Source organism: Tachyglossus aculeatus, chromosome 11 (genome assembly GCF_015852505.1).
Source record: "Tachyglossus aculeatus isolate mTacAcu1 chromosome 11, mTacAcu1.pri, whole genome shotgun sequence".
NCBI classification, from domain to species: Eukaryota; Metazoa; Chordata; class Mammalia; order Monotremata; family Tachyglossidae; genus Tachyglossus; species Tachyglossus aculeatus.
This window is the reverse complement of record NC_052076.1, coordinates 23,880,991-23,903,946: the sequence shown is the minus strand read 5'-3', so window position 1 is coordinate 23,903,946 and position 22,956 is coordinate 23,880,991. Positions and strand designations below refer to the sequence as shown.

The 22,956-nt window shown below is 45.6% G+C and overlaps 1 protein-coding gene across 1 annotated transcript in view; it reads left to right on the top strand.

Moving 5' to 3' along the window:
• The window catches only part of MYO1D (myosin ID), a 350,574-nt gene that overhangs the window by 244,764 nt on the left and 82,854 nt on the right, over positions 1 to 22,956 (top strand). Inside the window, 1 exon segment of the mRNA XM_038754744.1 lies at positions 3,625 to 3,779. Within this exon segment, the coding sequence (XP_038610672.1) occupies positions 3,625 to 3,779 (155 nt within the window).

Sequence of the window (22,956 nt, the reverse complement as noted above, 5' to 3'; positions counted from 1 at the left end):
GGAGAAGCAGCGTGGCTCAGTGGAAAGAGCCCGGGCTTGGGAGTCAGAGGTCCTGGGTTCGAATCCTGGCTCCGCCACTTGTCGGCTGTGTGACTTCGGGCAAGTCACTTCACTTCTCTGGGCCTCAGTTCCCTCATCTGTAAAATGGGGATTAAGACTGTGAGCCCCCCGTGGGACAACCTGATCACCTTGTATCCCCCCCCCAGCGCTTAGAACTGTGCTTTGCACATAGTAAGCACTTAATAAATGCCATCATCATCATCATCATCACCCATAATGGGCTCACAGTCTAAAAGGGGGAAACAGACATCGAAACAAGTAAACGGGCATCAGTGGCATCAATATAAATAGAATTATAGATATATACACATCATTAATAAAATAAATAGAATTATAAATATGTACACATATATGCACGAGTGCTGTGGAGTGGGGCGGGGGGTAGAGCAGAGGGAGGGAGTGGGGATGATGGAAATCAATCAATCAATCGTATTTATTGAGCACTTACTGTGTGCAGAGCACTGGACTAAGCGCTTGGGAAGTCCAAGTTGGCAACATATAGAGACAGTCCCTGCCCAACAGTGGGGGAGGAGGAGCAGAGGAAAAGGGAGGCTTAGTCTGGGAAGGCCACCTGGAGGAGGTGAGCTTTCAGTAGGGCTTTGAAGGGGGGGGGGGAAATGTGCCTGTCCCGCTGTCGACCCCCGGCCCACGTCCTACCTCTGGCCCGGAATGCCCTCCCTCCTCAAATCCTCCAAACAATCACACTTCCCCCCTTCAAAGTGTCTCTCCCCACTTCAATCCATACTTCACGCCGCTGCCCGGATCATCTTTGTCCAGAAACGCTGTGGGCATGTCACTCCCCTCCTCAAAAATCTCCAGTGGCTGCCAGTCAACCTACGCATCGTAGTACATATTTATTACCCTATTTATTTATTGATTTATTTTACTTGTACATATCTATTCTATTTATTTTATTTTGTTAGTGTGTTTGGTTTTGTTCTCTGTCTCCCCCTTTTAGACTGTGAGCCCGCTGTTGGGTAGGGACCGTCTCTAGATGTTGCCAATTTGTACTTCCCAAGCGCTTAGTACAGTGCTCTGCACATAGTAAGCGCTCAATAAATACGATTGATGATGATTGATGATGATGATCAAGCAAAAACTCCTCACTCCGGGCTTCAAGACTTCAGTTCTAGACTGTGAGCCCACTGTTGGGTAGGGACTGTCTCTAGATGTTGCCAATTTGTACTTCCCAAGCGCTTAGTACAGTGCTCTGCACACAGTAAGCGCTCAATAAATACCTGTATATATGTATATATGTTTGCACATATTTATTAGTCTATTTATTTATTTATTTATTTTACTTGTACGTATCTATTCTATTTTATTTTGTTAGTATGTTTGGTTTTGTTCTCTGTCTCCCCCTTTTAGACTGTGAGCCCACTGTTGGGTAGGGACTGTCTCTATTTGTTGCCAATTTGTACTTCCCAAGCGCTTAGTACAGTGCTCTGCACACAGTAAGCGCTCAATAAATACCTGTATATATGTATATATGTTTGTACATCTTTATTACTCTATTTATTTATGTATTTATTTTACTTGTACATATCTATTCTATTTATTTTATTTTGTTAGTATGTTTGGTTTTGTTCTCTGTCTCCCCCTTTTAGACTGTGAGCCCGCTGTTGGGTAGGGACTGTCTCTATATGTTGCCAATTTGTACTTCCCAAGCGCTTAGTACAGTGCTCTGCACATAGTAAGCACTCAATAAATACGATTGATGATGATTGATGTTGATGATCAAGCAAAAACTCCTCACTCTGGGCTTCAAGACTTCAATTCTAGACTGTGAGCCCACTGTTGGGTAGGGACCGTCTCTATATGTTGCCAACTTGGACTTCCCAAGCGCTTAGTACAGTGCTCTGCACACAGTAGGCGCTCAATAAATACAATTGATTGATTGATTGAAGGCTGTCCATCCCTTCGCCCCCTCCTCCCTCACCTCCCTTCTGTCCTTGTCCATCGCAGCCCTCACCCTCCGCTCCTCTGCCACCGCTCACCTCCTCACTGGGCCTCGTTCTCGCCCCATAGCACTTTTGTCTATATGTACATATCTGTAATTCTATTTATTTATATTAATGCCCATTTACTTGTTTTGATATGTAGATACCTATAATTCTATGTAGTTATATTGACTCATTCATTCATTCATTCATTCAATCATATTTATTGAGCGCTTACTGTGTGCAGAGCACTGGACTAAGCGCTTGGGAAGTACAAGTCGGCAACATTTAGAGACGGCCCCTACCCGACAACGGGCTCACAGTCTGACTCGATTAGCTCAGTGGAAAGAGCCCAGGCTTTGGAGTCAGAGGCCGTGGGTTCAAATCCTAGCTCCGCCACTTGTCAGCTGTGTGACTTTGGGCAAGTCACTTCACTTCTCTGGGCCTCAGTTCCCTCATCTGGAAAATGGGGATGAAGACCGGGAGCACCTCGTGGGACAACCTCATTACCTTGTATCTACCCCAGCGCTTAGAACAGTGCTTTGCACATAGTAAGCGTTTAACAAATACCAACATTATTATTAGAAGGGGGAGACAGACAACAAAAGCTAACTGAGGCCCAGAGAAGTGAAGTGACTTGCCCAAAGTCACACAGCTGACAATTGGCGGAGCCGGGATTTGAACCCATGACCTCCGACTCCAAAGTCCGGGCTCTTTCCACTGAGCCACGCTGCTTCTCTAATGTTTGTACAGATTTATTACTCTATTTATTTTACTTGTACATATTTACCATTCTATTTATTTTGTTAATGATATGCATTTAGCTTTAATTCTATTTATTCTGACGACTTGACACCCGTCCACATGTTTTGTTTTGTTGACTGTCTCCCCCCTCTAGACTGTGAGCCCGTTGTTGGGTAGGGACCGTCTCTAGATGTCACCGACTTCTACTTCCCAAGCGCTTAGTCCAGTGCTCTGCACACAGTAAGCGCTCAATAAATACGATTGATTGAATGAATGAATGAACAAAACAAAACATGTGGACAGGTGTCAAGTCATCAGAATAAATAGAAATAAAGCTAGATGCCCGTTTACTTGGTTTGATGTCTGTCTCCCTCCTTCTAGAATGTAAGCCCGGTGTGGGCAGGGATTGTCTCTATTGCTGAATTGTACTCTCCATCATCATCATCATCATCATCAATAGTATTTATTGAGCGCTTACTGTGCGCAGAGCACTATACTAAGCGCTTGGGAAGTACAGGTTTGCAACATCCATCATCATCATCATCATCATCATCAACAGTATTTATTGAGCGCTTACTGTGCGCAGAGGACTATACTAAGCGCTTGGGAAGTACAAGTTTGCAACATCCATCATCATCATCATCATCATCAACAGTATTTATTGAGCGCTTACTGTGCGCAGAGCACTATACTAAGCGCTTGGGAAGTACAAGTTGGCAACATATAGAGACAGTCCCTACCCAACAGTGGGCTCTCCAAGCGCTTAGTACAGTGCTCTGCACACGGTAAGTGCTTAATAAATACGACCGAACGGATGAATGAATGGATGAACGTAAGGCTCAGTAAATACGGCTGATGGATTGCCGTTTTCTCTTTGCAGTTGACTGGATTGAGCGTCTCCAATGGGAAGGACCAACTTGTGGTCTTCCACACCAAAAACAAAAAAGATCTGATCACCTGCCTTTTCAGCGGACAACCGACAAGTGAGAGTCGGATAGGAGAACTCGTCGGCGTCCTGGCGAATCATTTCAAGAGGTAGGATTCGAGCCGGACTTCCTGAGGCGGATCGAACCCAACCGAGCCCTTTTCCTCCTGCTACCTCCTGGCGAACCTGGTTTTCCGCTGGTTTTCATTGGTAAAATAGTTTCCCGCGGTCGGGATGACTCGTTTTGGGGTCAGAAAGTTTCTCGGAAAATCGGATCCAGGCTCCGTCTGCCTTCGCCGCAGACGGCGTTCCCTTGAATCGGCGGGGAATTTCGTCCTGGAGGCAGATGGCCGGTGTCCATAGTTCGTGTTTCAGAGCGTGTCAATCAATCGTATTTATTGAGCGCTTACTATGTGCAGAGCACTGTACTAAGCGCTTAAAATAATAATGGCATTTGTTAAGCACTTACTATGTGCAAAGCACTGTTCTAAGCGCTGGGGGAGATACAGTGTGATCAAGTTGTCCCTCGTGGGGCTCACAGTCTTAATCCCCATTTTTACAGATGAGGGAACTGAGGCACAGAGAAGTTAAGTGACTTGCCCAAGGTCACACAGCAGACTTGTGGTAGAGCTGGGATTCGAACCCATGACCTCTGACTCCAAAGCCCGGGCTCTTTCCACTGAGCCACGCTGCTTCTCCGTCGTGTCCGCCGTTGTGGTGTGTCGTACTCTCCCAAGGTTTGGGTCGCAGCGTTTGGTCTGAATCGTTGCAGTCGCCGTCGCGAAGTTGAGGGTTGGGGAGCGGTTTTTCATTCGTTCATTCAATCGTATTTATTGAGCGCTTACTGTGTGCAGAGCACTGTGCTAAGCGCTTGGGAAGGACAAGTCGGCAACATATAGAGAGGGTCCCTTGGCATAGAGGATCACGCCGGGAAACCGTCTGGCCTAGTGGATAGAGCACGGACCCGAGCGTCGGAGGACCGGGATTCGAATCCCAGCTCTGCAGTTTGCCTGTTGGGTGACCTTGGGCAAGTATTTTACATAATAATAATAATAATATAATAACGATGCCATTTAAGTTCAACTTGTACTTCCCAAGGGCTTAGTACAGTGCTCTGCACACAGTAAGCGCTCAATAAATATGATTGATTGATTAAGTGCTTATTATGTGCCAGGCACCGTTCGAAGCTCTGGGGTAAATACAAGGTAATCAATCAATCAATCAATCGTATTTATTGAGCGCTTACTGTGTGCAGAGCCCTGTACTAAGCGCTTGGGAAGTACAAGTTGGCAACATCTAGAGACGGTCCCTACCCAACAGTGGGCTCACAGTCGAGAAGGGGGAGACAGAGAACAAAACAAAACATATTAACAGAATAAAATAGATAGAATAATTATGTACAAGTAAGACAAATAAATAAATAGAGGAATAAATCCGAACAGACATATATACATATATACAGGTGCTGCGGCGAAGGGAAGGAGGTAAGGCGGGGGGAAGGAGGTAAGGCGGTGTAATCAGGTTGGACACGTTCCCTGTCCTACATTGGGCTCCCAGTCTTAATCCCCATTTTACAGATGAGGGAACGGTGGCCCAGAGAAGTGAAACGACTCACCCAAGGTCACACGGCCGACAAGTGTGCCTGCTAGACGCTGCTGGAGAAGCAGCGTGGCTCAGTGGAAAGAGCCCGGGCTCTGGAGTCAGACGTCATGGGTTCAAATCCCGGCTCCGCCAGTTGTCAGCTGGGTGACTTTGGGTAAGTCACTTCACTTCTCTGGGCCTCAGTTCCCTCATCTGGAAAATGGGGATTAAGACTGTGAGGCCTCCGTGGGACAACCTCATCATCATCATCATCATCATCATCAATGGTATTTATTGAGCACTTACTATGTGCAGAGCACTGTATTAAGTGCTTGGGAAGTACAAATTGGCAACATATAGAGACAGTCCCTACCCAACAGTGGGCTCACAGTCTAAAAGTCACAAGTCACAACTTCATCACCTTGTAACCTCCCCAGCGCTTAGAACAGTGCTTAGAACAGAACAAATACCATCATTATTACAAGTGACAGAACTGGAATTGGGCCCCATGACCATCCGGCTCTTGAGCCCGAGCTCGATCCACTATACCATGCCGCTTCTTCTGAGCCTCAGTTTCCTCAACTGCAAAATGGGGATTCAGCGCCTGTTCTCCTTCCTATTCAGACTGCGAGCGGCCTGATCTAACCCCGCACTTTGAACAGCGCTTGACACGTAATAAGCACTGAAGCATTTCAAAGAAGAAACAAAAAAGGGTTTCTGCTACCTCAGTTTTCCACTTCCTATGTACTAAAAGTGAGAGCAGGAAAATACCGCGTACAGTCAAACCGAGAAACTCAAATTACCCTAAACCCTCCGCACCCCCTTCCTCCCAAAATAGGGAGGGAAAGTGACAGTGAATAATAATAATAATAATAATAATAATAATAATAATAATGTTGGCATTTGTTAAGCGCTTACTATGTGCAAAGCACTGTTCTAAGCGCTGGGGGGGATACAAAGTGATCAGGTTGTCCCATGTGGGGTTCACAGTCTTAATCCCCATTTTACAGATGAGGGAACTGAGGCTCAGAGAAGTGAAGTGACTTGCCCAAGGTCACACAGCAGACATGTGGCGGAGCGGGATTCGAACCCATGACCTCTGACTCCAAAGCCCGGGCTCTTTCCACTGAGCCACGCTGCTTCTCAATCTGGGGAATTCTGAATCTGGGGACATTTTGGAAGCCCACCTCCAGAATGTCCTGCTCAACCAGGTGTTTTTGTTTTGTTCTCATTTTCTGTGGTTTTTTGGTAAGCGCTTACTATGTGCCAGGCACTATAATTCTATTTATTTATTTTAATGGTATTGATGCCCGTCTACTTGTTTTGTTTTGTCGTCTGTCTCCCCCTTCTAGACTGTGAGCCCGCTGTTGGGTAGGGACCGTTTCTAAATCAACTTGTACTTCCCAAGCGCTTAGTCCAGTGCTCTGCACACAGTAAGCTCTCAATAAATACGATTGAATGAATGAATGAATAGATACGATTGAATGAATGAATAAATACGATTGAATGAATGAATGAGTGAATGAATCCCAGCTCTGCCAATTGTCAGCTGTGTGACTTGGAGAAGCAGCGTGGCTCAGTAGAAAAAGCCCGGGCTTTGGAGTCAGAGGTCAGGGGTTCAAATCCCTGCTCCACCAATTGTCAGCTGTGTGACTTTAGGCAAGTCACGTAACTTCTCTGTGCCTCAGTTCCCTCATCTGTAAAATGGGGATTGACTGTGAGCCCCCCGTGAGACAACCTGATCACCTTGTAACCTCCCCGGCGCTTAGAACAGTGCTTGGCACGTAGTAAGCGCTTAATAAATGCCATCATTATTATTGTCAGTTGCTGAATTGTAGTTTCTAAGCGCTTAGTTCAGTGCTCTGCACACAGTAAGCACTCAATAAATACCATTGAATGAATGAATGAATGAACTATACTAAACACCGGGGTAGATCCAAGCTAATCAGGTCGGACACAGTCCGAGTCCTGCATGGGGCTCGCGGCCTTAATCATCATTTGACAGATGAGGGAACCGAGGCCCAGAGAAGTGAAGCGACTTGCCCAAGGTCACACAGCAGACACATGGAGAAGCAGCATGGCTCAGTAGAAAAAGCCCGGGCTTTGGAGTCAGAGGTCAGGGGTTCAAATCCCGGCTCCACCAATTGTCAGCTGTGTGACTTTAGGCAAGTCACGTAACTTCTCTGTGCCTCAGTTCCCTCATCTGTAAAATGGGGATTGACTGTGAGCCCCCCGTGAGACAACCTGATCACCTTGTAACCTCCCCAACGCTTAGAACAGTGCTTTGCATGTAGTAAGCGCTTAATAAATGCCATCATTATTATTATCATTTGACAGATGAGGGAACCGAGGCCCAGAGAAGTGAAGCGACTTCCCTGAGGTCACACAGCAGACACATGGAGAAGCAGCGTGGCTCAGTAGAAAAAGCCCGGGCTTTGGAGTCAGAGGTCAGGGGTTCAAATCCCTGCTCCACCAATTGTCAGCTGTGTGACTTTAGGCAAGTCACATAACTTCTCTGTGCCTCAGTTCCCTCATCTGTCAAATGGGGATTGACTGTGAGCCCCCCGTGGGACAACCTGATCACCTTGTAACCTCCCCGGCGCTTAGAACAGTGCTTTGCACGTAGTAAGCGCTTAATAAATGCCATCATTATTATTATTATCTGTTGCCGAATTGTACTTTCCAAGCCCTTAGTCCAGTGCTGTGCACACAGTAAGCGCTTAATAAATATGATTGAATGAATGAATGAACTATACTAAACACCGGGGTAGATCCAAGCTAATCAGGTTGGACACAGTCCGAGTCCCGCATGGGGCTCACGGCCTTAATCATCATTTGACAGATGAGGGAACCGAGGCCCAGAGAAGTGAAGCGACTAGCCTGAGGTCACACAGCAGACACATGGAGAAGCAGCGTGGCTCAGTAGAAAAAGTCCGGGCTTTGGAGTCAGAGGTCAGGGGTTCAAATCCCTGCTCCACCAATTGTCAGCTGTGTGACTTTAGGCAAGGCACGTAACTTCTCTGTGCCTCAGTTCCCTCATCTGTGAAATGGGGATTGACTGTGAGCCCCATGGGGGACAACCTGATCAACTTGTAACCTCCCCAGCGCTTAGAACAGTGCTTTGCACGTACTAAGTGCTTAATAAATGCCATCATTATTATTATCAGTTGCTGAATTGTACTTTCTAAGCGCTTAGTTCAGTGCTCTGCACACAGTAAGCACTCAATAAATACCATTGAATGAATGAATGAATGAACTATACTAAACACCGGGGTAGATCCAAGCTAATCAGGTTGGACACAGCGTGAGTTCCGCATGGGGCTCACGGCCTTAATCATCATTTGACAGATGAGGGAACCGAGGCCCAGAGAAGTGAAGTGACTAGCCCGAGGTCACACAGCAGACTCATGGAGAAGCAGCGTGGCTCAGTAGAAAAAGCCCGGGCTTTGGAGTCAGAGGTCAGGGGTTCAAATCCCTGCTCTACCAATTGTCAGCTGTGTGACTTTGGGCAAGGCACGTAACTTCTCTGTGCCTCAGTTCCCTCATCTGTAAAATGGGGATTGACTGTGAGCCCCCCGTGGGACAACCTGATCACCTTGTAACCTCCCCGGCGCTTAGAACAGTGCTTGGCACGTAGTAAGCGCTTAATAAATGCCATCGTTATTATTATTATCTGTTGCCGAATTGTACTTTCCAAGCGCTTAGTCCGGTGCTCTGCACACAGTAGGCGCTTAATAAATATGATTGAATGATTGAATGAATGAATGAATGAATGAATGAACTATACTAAACACCGGGGTAGATCCAAGCTAATCAGGTTGGACACAGTCCGAGTCCCGCATGGGGCTCACGGCCTTAATCGTCATTTGACAGATGAGGGAACCGAGGCCCAGAGAAGTGAAGCGACTAGCCCGAGGTCACACAGCAGTCACGTGGCAGAGCCGGGATGGGAACCCAGGTCGTCCAGCTCACAGGCCCGGGCTCTATCCAGTCGGCCGTGCTGCTTCTCTTGCTGGTGATGGGCAGCCGACCCCCGAAACCAGCACGGCTATCAATCGTATTTCATCAATCGTATTTATTGAGCGCTTACTGTGTGCAGAGCACTGGACTACGCGGGGAGAGAAGTGGGTGGACACAGGATAAGCCCAGATCTCCGTTAACCTCCGGGCAAGTGTTAAGAAGAATCATTCATTCATCCAATCGGATTTATTGAGCGCTTACCGTGTGCAGAGCACTGTACTAAGCGCTTGGGAAGTCCAAGTGTAGCGTCAGGAATGACTCTGAGGACGTTCGCTCATCATCGGGAAATTTGTCAGTGTTTCCGGGGCTGGCATTTCTCTTTCCTCAGAGAACCTGTCGGGATGAGGTTGAAGCAGGGGAATTTGGGCAAGGGAAGTTGGAAGTTGTAAACGGTGACAAGTGACAGCCGGAATTGTTAATGCCGTTCGCCGATGCCATTTCCATCTGCACCTGGGAATAACGATAATGATAATAATGAGGGCGTTTGTTAAGCGCTTACTATGTGCTGAGAACCGCGGGGGATACAAGGTGATCAGGCTGTCCCACATGGGGCTCACAGTCTTCATCCCCATTTTCCAGATGAGGTCACTGAGGCCCGGAGGAGTTAGGTGACTCGCCCAAAGTCACCCAGCTGGCAACGGGCAGAGCTGGGATTTGAACCCATGACCTCCGACTCCAAAGCCCGGGCTCTTTCCACTGAGCCACGCCGTGTTGCCCTGCTAAGCGGATCATAAAAACCTCGCACGATTCCTTGACACCGCGCCCGCGGCGTGGCTCGGCGGAAAGAGCGCGGACTTTGGAGTCAGGGGTCATGGGTTCGAATCCTGGCTCTGCCAATCAATCAATCGTATTTATTGAGCGCTTACTGTGTGCAGAGCACTGGACTAAGCGCTGGGGAAGTACAAGTTGGCAACATATAGAGACGGTCCCTACCCAACAGTGGGCTCACAGTCTAAAAGCAGTCTAGAAGCAGTGTGGTTCAGTGGCAAGAGCCCGGGCTTTGGAGTCAGACGTCAGGGGTTCGAATCCCGCTCCACCGCTTGTCACAAGTGTGACCTTGGGCAAGTCACTTCACTTCTCTGGGCCTCAGTTACCTCCTCTGTAAAATGGGGATTAAGACCTTGAGCCCCGCGGGGGCAACCTGATCACCTTGTAACCCCCCCGTGCTTAGAACAGTGCTTTGCACATAGTAAGCGCTTAATGAATGCCATCTGCCACTCGTCAGCTGTGTGACTTTGGGCAAGTCACTTCACTTCTCTGGGCCTCAGTGACCTCATCTGGAAAATGGGGATGAAGACTGTGAGCCCCCCGTGGGACAACCTGATCACCTTGTATCCCCCCAGCGCTTAGAACAGGGCCTTGCACATAGTAAGAGCTTAATAAATGCCATTATTATTATTAAGTGATGTAACTCGTGGCCGTCACCCAGTGGCTCTTTCATTCATTCATTCAGTCATATTTATTGAGCACTCACTGTGTGCAGAGCACTGTACTAAGCGCTTGGGAAGTCCAAGTTGGCAACATCTAGAGACGGTCCCTACCCCCAACAGCGGGCTCACAGTCTACAGTGGGAAGGAAGGAGCCCCTTCCTTCCTCTCCCCCTCGTCCCCCTCTCTATCCCCCCATCTTACCTCCTTCCCTTCCCCACAGCACCTGTATATATGGATATATGTTTGTACACATTTATTACTCTATTTATTTATTTTACCTGTACATATCTATTCTATTTATTTTATTTTGTTAGTATGTTTGGTTTCGTTCTCTGTCTCCCCCTTTTAGACTGTGAGCCCACTGTTGGGTAGGGACTTAGAGAAGCAGTGTGGCTCAGTGGAAAGAGCCCAGGCTTTGGAGTCAGAGGTCATGGGTTCGAATCCCGGCTCCGCCACTTGTCAGCTGTGTGACTCTGGGCAAGTCACTTCACTTCTCTGGGCCTCAGTTTCCTCATCTGGAAAATGGGGATTAAGTCTGTGAGCCCCACGTGGGACCACTTGGTTACCTTGTATCTACCCGAGCGCTTAGAACAGTGCTTTGCACATAGTAAGTGCTTAATAAATGCCATCATCATCATCATCATCATCATCATCATTAGGGACTGTCTCTATATGTTGCCAACTTGGACTTCCCAAGCGCTTAGTCCAGTGATCTGCACACAGTAAGCGCTCAATAAATACGATTGATTGATTGATTGATTACAAAGCGGGCTTTTTCTTGGTGAAACCCACTGTCTGAGCCCGGCAGGCCCGGGGACGTGGACCAGCTCCAGAGAAAGTCGTAACCGTGCCTCAGTTCTTCCGCAGACACCCCCTCTTCCTACCCGCCGCCTCTCTGCCCTCCTCCGCCCCCGTCCCCCTCCATCCCTGCCAAAATTCCCCAGGGCTTCCCCCCGCTGCCGCTCCCCGAAAACATTTGACAAAGAAGACTCAAAATCCACCGGCAGCTGGGGAATGAGTCACTACCTGTGCGTTGGACCAAAATGAACTTGGGGCATGAAGTCACTTAACTTCTCTGTGCCTCATTCATTCATTCATTCAGTCGTATTTATTGAGCTTAGTACAGTGCTCTGCACACAGTAAGCGCTCAATAAATACGATTGATTGAGCGCTTACTGTGTGCAGAGCACTGAGCTAAGCGCTTGGGAAGTCCAAGTTGGCAACATCTAGAGACGGTCCCTACCCAACAGCGGGCTCACAGTCTAGGAGGGACGAGACAGACGACAAAACAAAACATATTAACCAAATAAAATAAATAGAGTAACTATGTACAAGTAAAATAAATAGAGTAATAAATATGTACAAACATATATACAGTGGTGAGCCCGCTTTTTAGACTGTGAGCCCGCTGTTGGGTAGGGACCGTCTCTATATGTTGCCAACTTAGACTTCCCAAGCGCTTAGTACAGTGCTCTGCACACAGTAAGCGCTCAATGAATACGATTGATTGATTGATTGATTGATTGATTGAAGCACTTGCTATGTGCCGGTCACTGTACTAAGCACTGAGGTAGTTAGAAATTAATCAGATTGGACACCGTGCAGCAGGAGAAATCCTCGGTTACCTCATCTGTAAAATGGGGATGAAGACTGTGAGCCCTGTGTGGGACAACCTGATCACCTTGTAACTTCCCCAGCGCTTAGAACAGTGCTTTACACATAGTAAGCGCTTAATAAATGCCATCATTATTATTATTATTATGTCTGAAAGCTTCTAGGGCCTTTGAAGGGAGCCCGTTGTTGGGTAGGGACCGTCTCTATATGTCACCAGCTTGTACTTCCCAAGCGCTCGGTACAGTGCTCTGCACACAGTAAGCGCTCAATAATAATAATAATGGCATTTGTTAAGCGCTTACTATATGCAAAGCACTGTTCTAAGCTCTGGGTAGGTTACAGATACAGGGTGATCAGGTTGTCCCCGGGGGGCTCCCAGTCTTCATCCCCACGTTACAGATGAGGTAACTGAGGCCCAGAGAAGTGAAGTGACTTGCCCAAAGTCACCCAGCTGACAAGTGACGGGGCTGAGATTTGAACCCACAGTCATAATAATAATAATAATAATGGCATTTATTAAGCGCTTACTACGTGCAAAGCACTGTTCTAAGTGCTGGGGAGGTTACCAGGTGATCAGGTTGTCCCCCGTGGGGCTCACAGTCTTAATCCCCATTTTACAGATGAGGTCACTGAGGCACAGAGAAGTGAAGTGACTTGCCCAAAGTCACACAGCTGACAATTGGCAGAGCCGGGATTCGAACCCATGACCTCTGACTCCAAAGCCCGTGCTCTTTCCACTGAGCCACGCTGCTTCTCTATATATACTAGACTGTGAGCCCGCTGTTGGGTAGGGACCGTCTCTATGTGTTGCCAACTTGGACTTCCCAAGAGCTTAGTACAGTGCTCTGCACACAGTAAGCACTCAATAAATACGATTGATCGATTGATTAGTGGAAAGAGCCCGGGCTTGGGAGTCAGAGGTCGTGGGTTCAAATCCCAGCTCTGCCACTTGTCAGCTGTGTGACTTTAGGCAAGTCACTTGACTTCTCTATTTATTTATTTATTTATTACTCTATCTATTTATTTTACTTGTACATATCTATTCTATTTATTTTATTTTGTGAATATGTTTTGTTTTGTTCTCTGTCTCCGCCTCTAGACTGTGAGACCACTATTGGGTAGGGACTGTCTCTATGTGTTGCCAACTTGTACTTCCCAAGCGCTTAGTCCAGTGCTCTGCACACAGTAAGCGCTCAATAAATACGATTGATGGATTGATTAGTGGAAAGAGCCCGGGCTTGGGAGTCAGAGGCCGTGGGTTCAAATCCCGGCTCTGCCACTTGTCAGCTGTGTGACTTTAGGCAAGTCACTTGACTTCTCTATTTATTTATTTATTTATTTATTTATTTATTACTCTATCTATTTATTTATTTTACTTGTACATATCTATTCAATTTATTTTCTTTTGTGAATATGTTTTGTTTTGTTCTCTGTCTCCCGCTTCTAGACTGTGAGCCCGCTGTTGGGTAGGGACCGTCTCTATGTGTTGCCAACTTGGACTTCCCAAGCGCTTAGTACAGTGCTCTGCACACAGTAAGCGCTCAATAAATACGATTGATGGATTGATTAGTGGAAAGAGCCTGGCCTTGGGAGTCAGAGGTCGTGGGTTCAAATCCCGGCTCTGCGACTTGTCAGCTGTGTGACTTTAGGCAAGTCACTTGACTACTCTATTTATTTATTTATTTATTACTCTATCTATTTATTTATTTTACTTGTACATACCTATTGTATTTATTTTATTTTGTGAATATGTTTTGTTTTGTTCTCTGTCTCCCCCTTCTAGACTGTGAGCCCGCTGTTGGGTAGGGGCCGTCTCTATGTGTTGCCAACTTGGACTTCCCAAGCGCTTAGTACAGTGCTGTGCACACAGTAAGCGCTCAATAAATACAACTGACTGAATGAATGAAAGCACCGGAGCCGGGATTAGGACGCAGGTCCTTCTGAATCCGGGACCCTGGATCTTTCCTCTAGGCCATGCTGAGCTTTTACAACCAAAGGGGAAGGCCAGTTTTTCGGAAAAAGAAAGACTCCCCTAAAAAAAAAAAAAGAGGAAGCCATTCTTTATCATCTAGAGAAATCTTCGCAATGAGATTTTTTTTTCTGCCCGGTGATTTCTAACCCAGAATATCCCATTTCTCTCGGAATTCTTCACACAACTGCATCCTGCTTCTCCGAAGCCAACATCAAAAATAGAAAGTGTTTATGTGCGGAACAAAGATGCCCATTCAGTTTAGGGGATATCCTTTTAAAAATAAACAAGGCGTCTTTGGCTACCAGATAGCCCCTCCTGCTTTATTTCTCCATTTGTGAAAAAGCGAGAAACTGGCTAGGAATGCCGGCTGAAATGCCGTCCTTTTCCTCTTACTGTCCCGCTGGAAATGAACTCCAGTAGACCCTGTGGGGTTACAGGCCTTTGTGGCAACACAGTGTTTGGGCATGTCAGCTCTGGCTGATTTAAGGATGACTTTTTCTTTGTCCTGCTTTCTCCTGTTGAGGATTTCCTGCTTCTGTTTCTCGGCTCTTCCTGGCACCGATTCCTTGCCTTTTTATATTTTTTTTACTGTATTTGTTAAACGCTTTTCCTCTTCCCCCATTTCCTCTGCTCCTCCTCCCCTCCCCATCACCCTGACTCCCTCCCTCTGCTCTATCCCCCTCCCTGCCCCACAGCACTTGTGTGTATATATATATACACACAATATATATACATATATATATTATATTATGTATATATATATCATCAATCATATATATTATATTATGTATATATATATATATCATCAATCGTATTTATTGAGCGCTTACTGTGTGCAGAGCACTGTACTAAGAGCTTGGGAAGTACAAGTTGGCAACATATAGAGACAGTCCCTACCCAACAGTGGGCTCACAGTCTATATATATATTCATTCATTCATTCATTCATTCAGTCGTATTTATTATTTATATATAAATAATAATAAATAAATATATAAATATATATATATATGCAATAATATATTGTACAATAAATATATATACAATATACATATATATACAATATACATACAATATGTATATATACAATAAATATATATTTATTTATATATTTATTTGTTATTTATATATATAAATAATAAATACGATGGAATGAATGAATGAATACCCCAGCGCTCAGTACAGCGCTTGGCATGCGTAAACGCTTAACGCCACAGTTGTTAGCGAATTAATGTTATCTGACCACTGCTCTTAGCCGGGCTTTTTTTTTTAAATGGTATTTGTTAAGCGCTTCTGATGTGTCAGGCATTGTACTACGCACGGAGGTAGATGCATCTCCGCCAATGATCAGCTGGGTGACTTTGGGCAAGTCACTTCACTTCTCTGGGCCTCAGTGACCTCATCTGGAAAATGGGGATGAAGACTGGGAGCCCCCCCGTGGGACAACCTGATCACCGTGTAACCGCCCCAGCGCTTAGAACACTGCTTTGCACGTAGTAAGCGCTTAATAAATGCCATCATTATTATTATCATTATATATGCATGTATCTATGAGTCTATTTATTTTATTAATGATGAGTATGTACCTATAATTCTATTTATTTATATTGATGCTGTTGATGCCTGTCTACTTGTTTTGCTTTTTGTTTTCTTGTCTGTCTCCCCCTTCTAGACTGTGAGCCCGTTGTTGGATAGGGATTGTCTCTATTTGTTGCCAAATTGTACTTTCCAAGCGCTTACTACAGTGCTCCGCACACAGTAAGATCCCACCAACGAGCAACCAGCGCTGGCTTCGCCTGGAAAAGCAAAAGAGAAGCAGCGTGGCTCAGTGGAAAGAGCCCGGGCTTTGGAGTCAGAGGTCATGGGTTCAAATCCCGGCTCTGCCAATTGTCAGCTGGGTGACTTCCCTCCCAGTCTAGAAGGGAGATAGGAGAACCTCCCCAACATCTCTATCCCAGCGCTTAGACCAGCGCTCGGTCGAAAGTAAGCGCTTAGCAAGTACCACAGTTATTACAGAAAAACTAAGCCTGATTTTCAGCCGGTAGTTTTCCCTCTCTTGGATCTGTGAAAAAGTGGGACTTTTCTCCGTTGTCCCCCCCCACGCAGGCATCCTTCCCTTCCCAGGCGTCCAGGGACGGCGACCTTTTTCTCCTTTTCTTCTGAAAGGCGACAAGCTCACTTTGTCAAACTCAAAGCTCTTTTCCTGGCATTTCCTGGAGAGTTAACCGCAGTTACTTCCCTTTCAACGCTTTTAAAAAGTTCTGGAAAAATTGCCCTGCCTGTAAATCACGCTGCGCTCCGAAAAGGAGTTTAGGGGAAGTTAGGCCAAGATTATTTTTTTTCTCTTCTAGATGATGTTTTTGTCTTTCCTGGCCAACTGTAAACGCCTCTTCTTTGATCTCTCTTTCCAATCCCGAGAAGACCCCCCGGATTCCTGGATTCCTTTGGCCTGACGGGATGTGGGACCCGATTTGGGAATTCTACTTTGATCTCTCTTTCCAATCCCGAGAAGACCCCCCGGATTCCCGGATTCCTTTGGCCTGACGGGATGTGGGACCCGATTTGGGAATTCTACTTTGATCTCTCTTTCCAATCCCAAGAAGACTCCCGGATTCCTTTGGCCTGAAGGGGTGTGGGACCCGATTTGGGAATTCTACTTGCTGAAGGAAAGGATTTAGTGAATAATAAATTAGGGTAGTGTTATCATCATCAATCGTGTTTATTGATGATGATCATCATCAATCGTATTCGGGATGTGGGACCCGATTTGGGAATTCTACTTGCTGAAGGAAAGGATTTAGTGAATAATAAATTAGGGTAGTGTTATCTAGATATCTAGGAAGGGAAGGAGGGGGAGAGGAAAGAGGGGGTTCAGTGTGGGAAGGCCTCCCGGAGGAGGTGAGCTCTCGGTAGGGCTTTGAAGGGAGAAAGAGAGCTAGCTTGGTGGATTTTCGGAGGGAGGGCATTCCGGGCCAGGGGGATGACGTGGGCTGGCTATAATAATAATAATAATAATGGCATTTATTAAGCACTTAATATGTGTGAAGCACTGTTCTAAGCGCTGGGGAGGTTACAAGGAGATGAGGTTGCCCCACGGGGGGCTCACAGTCTTAATCCCCATTTTACAGATGAGGTCACTGAGGCACAGAGAAGTGAAGTGACTTGCCCAAAGTCCCACAACTGACAATTGGCCGAGCTGGGATTCGAACCCATGACCCCCGACTCCGAAGCCCGTGCTCTTTCCACTGAGCCACGCTGCTTCTCTAAATAAGAGCCCACTGTTGGGTAGGGACTGTCTCTACATGTTGCCAATTTGTACTTCCCAAGCGCTTAGTACAGTGCTCTGCACATAGTAAGCGCTCAATAAATACGATTGATGATGATAAGAGAAAATTTTCTATAAATATTTTCATGTTTGTCTCCCCCATTAGAGTGGGCAATGAACCTGTCAGATACTCCAAACCTCCCAAACGTCTAGTACAGCACCAAGTGGGCACGTTCAATAAATCCTGCTACTCCTACTGGTAAATCTTAAGCACTTTAAGAGCAGGAATCCCATCTATTAAGTCTATTATACTCGCCCAAGCGTTTAAGTACAGCGTTCTCCACCCAGTAGGCTCTCAATAAAAACTTTTGATGGATTAAGGGTGTGCGATGGAGGGAGTGGATTCTTTTTAGTAGGAAAAGGTTTGGTCGAAGCAGAACTGGGGCACCAGAGCCTTCTTGGACTTCCCAAGCGCTTAGTACAGTGCTCTGCACACAGTAAGCGCTCAATAAATACTATTGATTGATTTTCTAGTCACCGGGATGCCATCTTCCTCTTTTTATAGACACCCTTTTCGATTCGAGCCCCCCTTTCAGAGAAAGACGGTCAGCAAGCGAAAGCCAAAGGGAGCCTACCGTTCATTCATTCATTCAGTCGTATTTATTGAGCGCTTTCTGTGTGCAGAGCACTGGACTAAGCGCTCGGGAAGTCCAAGTTGGCAACATCTAGAGACGGTCCCTACCCGACGGCGGGCTCACAGTCTAGAAGGGGGAGACGGAGAACAAAGCAAAGCATATTAACAAAATAAAATAAGTAGAATAAATATGGACAAGTAAAATAAATGAATAAATAGAGTAATAAATCCGTACAAATATATATATATACATATATACAGGTGCTGTGGGGAAGGGAAGGAAGTAAGGCGGAGGGGATGGAGAGGAGGAGAGGAAGGAGGGGGGCCTTCAGCGACCTTCTTAAAATTATCGCTCCTCGTCCCCACCGAATATAATAATAATAATAATAATGGTATTTGTTAAGCGCTTACTATGTGCAAAGCACTGTTCTAAGCGCTGGAGGGATACAGGGTGATCAGGTTGTCCCACGTGGGGCTCACAGTCTTCATCCCCATTTTCCAGATGAGGTCACTGAGGCCCAGAGAAGTGAAGTGACTTGCCCAAAGTCACACAGCTGACACTTGGCAGAGCCGGGATTCGAACCCATGACCTCGGACTCCAAAGCCCGGGCTCTTTCCACTGAGCCACGCTGCTTCTCTAGTCCTGGAATCAGCTGCCTGTATGGACCTCAAAAATGGACTGCACAAGTGCATTTCCATCACAGCCCCTCTAGACGGGAAGCTCATCGCGGGCAGGGAACGTTCCTTCATTCCTTTGATCGTATTTATTGAGCACTTACTGTGTGCGGAGCACTGTACAAAGCGCTTGGGAGAAACAGTAGAGAAGCAGCGTGGCTCAGTGGAAAGAGCACAGGCTTTGGAGTCTGAGGTCATGGGTTCAAATTCCGGCTCTGTCAACTGTCAGCTGTGTGACTTTGGGCAAATCACTTAACCTCTCTGTGCCTCAGTTACCTCATCTGGAAAATGGGGATTGAAACTGTGAGCCTGGGACAATCTGATCACCTTGTAACCTCCCCAGCGCTTAGAACAGTGCTTTGCACATAGTAAGCGCTTAACAAATACCATCATTATTATTATTATTACAGTAGAACAATAAATGGGCACGTTCCCTGCCCACGACGAGCTTACAGTCTCCGACAAGGGCGGTGGCTCCCATCCGCATTGGATTGGACTCTCCCAAGCCCTTATTTCGGTGTTCAATCAATCAATCAATCAATCGTATTTATTGAGCGCTTACTGTGTGCAGAGCACTGTACTAAGCGCTTGGGAAGTCCAAGTTGACAACATATAGAGACAGTCCCTACCCAACAGTGGGCTCACAGTCTGCACACCCTGAACAATCACTCAGTAACGTCGCTCCGTGGAAAGAGCCCGGGCTTTGGAGTCAGAGGTCATGGGTTCAAATCCCGGCTCCACCGCTTGCCAGCTGTGTGACTTTGGGCAAGTCACTTCACTTCTCTGGGCCTCAGTTCCCCCATCTGTAAAATGGGGATTGATTGTGAGCCCCACATGGGACAACCTGATCACCTTGTATCCTCCCCAGCGCTTAGAACAGTGCCTGGGGTTGGGCAGGGACTGCCTCTATATGTTGCTAATTTGTACGCTCAATAAATACAATTGAATGAATGAAAGAATGAATTTCCTCGACCTTTGGCTCGTCTGAAGACTGAAAACTACTCTGCCTTCCGCTCTTCTCTTCCAGTCTGCCTGAGTCAGTTTAGCCCCTTGGTTTTGGTGGGGGTCAGGGGTGTAGGAAGGAAAAGTAAGAGGGATTTAAATCCCAGAGAAGCAGCGTGGCCTAGTGGATGGAGCACGGGCCTGGGAATAAGAAGAACCTGGGTTCTAATCTCGGCTCCACCACTTGTCTGCTGTGTGATCTTGGGCAACTCACTTCACTTCTCTGTGCTTGTTATCTATGAAACGGGGATTAAGATTGTGAGTCCTATGTGGGACGAGGACTGTGTCCAACCTGATTACATGTATATATGTTTGTACATATTTATTACTCTTTTTTCATTTATTTATTTTACTTGTACATATCTATTCTATTTTTTGTTAGTATGTTTGGTTTTGTTCTCTGTCTCCCCCTTTTAGACTGTGAGCCCGCTGTTGGGTAGGGACTGTCTCTATATGTTGCCAACTTGTACTTCCCAAGCGCTTAGTACAGTGCTCTGCACACAGTAAGCGCTCAATAAATACGATTGATTGATTGATTGATTGTACTTCCCAAGCGCTTAGTACAGTGCTCTGCACACAGTAAGCGCTCAATAAATACGATCGATGATGATAGTAAGCGCTTAACAAATACCAAAATAATAATAATTATTATTATTTTTGATGGATTTACCGATTTCCTGAATCCGAACCCTGGCCCCTGTGGTAAAGAAGGTCAGTAGCGACGGCTAAGAGTCTCATCACAGGACTGGAGTCTTGTTTCCAGTTTATCACCGGAACATTTGTTATTTCCTCTCATTTCAGGTTGTTGAGAGGAAGGGAGAGAGAGAAAGAGAAAGGGAGAGAGTTACAGCTAATGGTCTAGAAGGTGCAATTAACTCCCAGGTCCTATTAGTCTTCTGAGTCAAACAGAAGTGGCTTTTTCGGCAACTCGGAGATCAGGGGGTAATTGCTAAATAATAATAACCCAGGCCCGGGATGTTCCTTGAAAATAAATAGCCAGCTGAGAGCTGTCCAAACACCCACCCCGCAGGCGTTTCCAAACTCCCGGAGGACGAGCCGGGATGGCCTTCCCAGACTGAGCCCCCTTTTTCCTCTCCTCAAGCAATCAATCAATCAATCAATCAATCATATTTATTGAGCACTTACTGTGCGCAGAGCGCTGGACTAAGCGCCTGGGAAGCACAAGTCGGCAACATCTAGAGACGGTCCCTACCCAACAGCGGGCTCACAGTCGGAGACAGACAACAAAACAAAACATTAATAAAATAAATAGGATAAATATGTCCAAGTAAAATAAATAGAGTAATAAATATGTACAAACATATAATCAATCAATCAATCGTATTTATTGAGCGCTTACTGTGCGCAGAGCACTGGACTAAGCGCTTGGGAAGCAGAAGTCGGCAACATATAGAGACGGTCCCTACCCAACAGCGGGCCCACAGTCGGAGACAGACAACAAAACAAAACATATCAATGAAATAAATAGGATAAATATGTCCAAGTAAAATAAATAAATAGAGTAATAAATATGTACAAACATATAATCAATCAATCGTATTTATTGAGCGCTTACTGTGCGCAGAGCGCTGGACTAAGCGCTTGGGAAGCACAAGTCGGCAACATCTAGAGACGGTCCCTACCCAACAGCGGGCTCACAGTCGGAGACAGACAACAAAACAAAACATATTAATAAAATAAATAGGATAAATATGTACAAGTAAAATAGAGTAATAAATATGTACAAACATATAATCAATCAATCAATCGTATTTATTGAGCGCTTACTGTGTGCAGAGCGCTGGACTAAGCGCTTGGGAAGCACAAGTCGGCAACATATAGAGACGGTCCCTACCCAACAGCGGGCTCACAGTCGGAGACAGACAACAAAACAAAACATATTAATGAAATAAATAGGATAAATATGTCCAAGTAAAATAAATAAAGAGTAATAAATATGTACAAGCATATAATCAATCAATCAATCGTATTTATTGAGCGCTTACTGTGCGCAGAGCACTGGACTAAGCACTTGGGAAGCACAAGTCGGCAACATATAGAGACGGTCCCTACCCAACAGCGGGCCCACAGTCGGAGACAGACAAGAAAACAAAACATATTAATAAAATAAATAGGATAAATATGTCCAAGTAAAATAAATAAATAGAGTAATAAATACGTACAAACATATAATCAATCAATCAATCGTATTTATTGAGCGCTTACTGTGCGCAGAGCACTGGACTAAGCGCTTGGGAAGCACAAGTCGGCAACATATAGAGACGGTCCCTACCCAACAGCGGGCCCACAGTCGGAGACAGACAAGAAAACAAAACATATTAATAAAATAAATAGGATAAATATGTACAAGTAAAATAAATAGAGTAATAAATATGTACAAACATATAATCAACCAATCAATCGTATTTATTGAGCGCTTACTGTGCGCAGAGCACTGGACTAAGCGCTTGGGAAGCACAAGTCGGCAACATATAGAGACGGTCCCTACCCAACAGCGGGCTCACAGTCGGAGACAGACAACAAAACAAAACATATTAATAAAATAAATAGGATAAATATGTACAAGTAAAATAGAGTAATAAACATGTACAAACATATAATCAATCAATCAATCGTATTTATTGAGCGCTTACTGTGTGCAGAGCGCTGGACTAAGCGCTTGGGAAGCACAAGTCGGCAACATATAGAGACGGTCCCTACCCAACAGCGGGCCCACAGTCGGAGACAGACAACAAAACAAAACATATTAATAAAATAAATAGGATAAATATGTACAAGTAAAATAAATAAATAGAGTAATAAATACGTACAAACATATAATCAATCAATCAATCGTATTTATTGAGCGCTTACTGTGCGCAGAGCACTGGACTAAGCGCTTGGGAAGCACAAGTCGGCAACATATAGAGACGGTCCCTACCCAACAGCGGGCCCACAGTCGGAGACAGACAAGAAAACAAAACATATTAATAAAATAAATAGGATAAATATGTACAAGTAAAATAAATAAATAGAGTAATAAATATGTACAAACATATAATCAATCAATCAATCGTATTTATTGAGCGCTTACT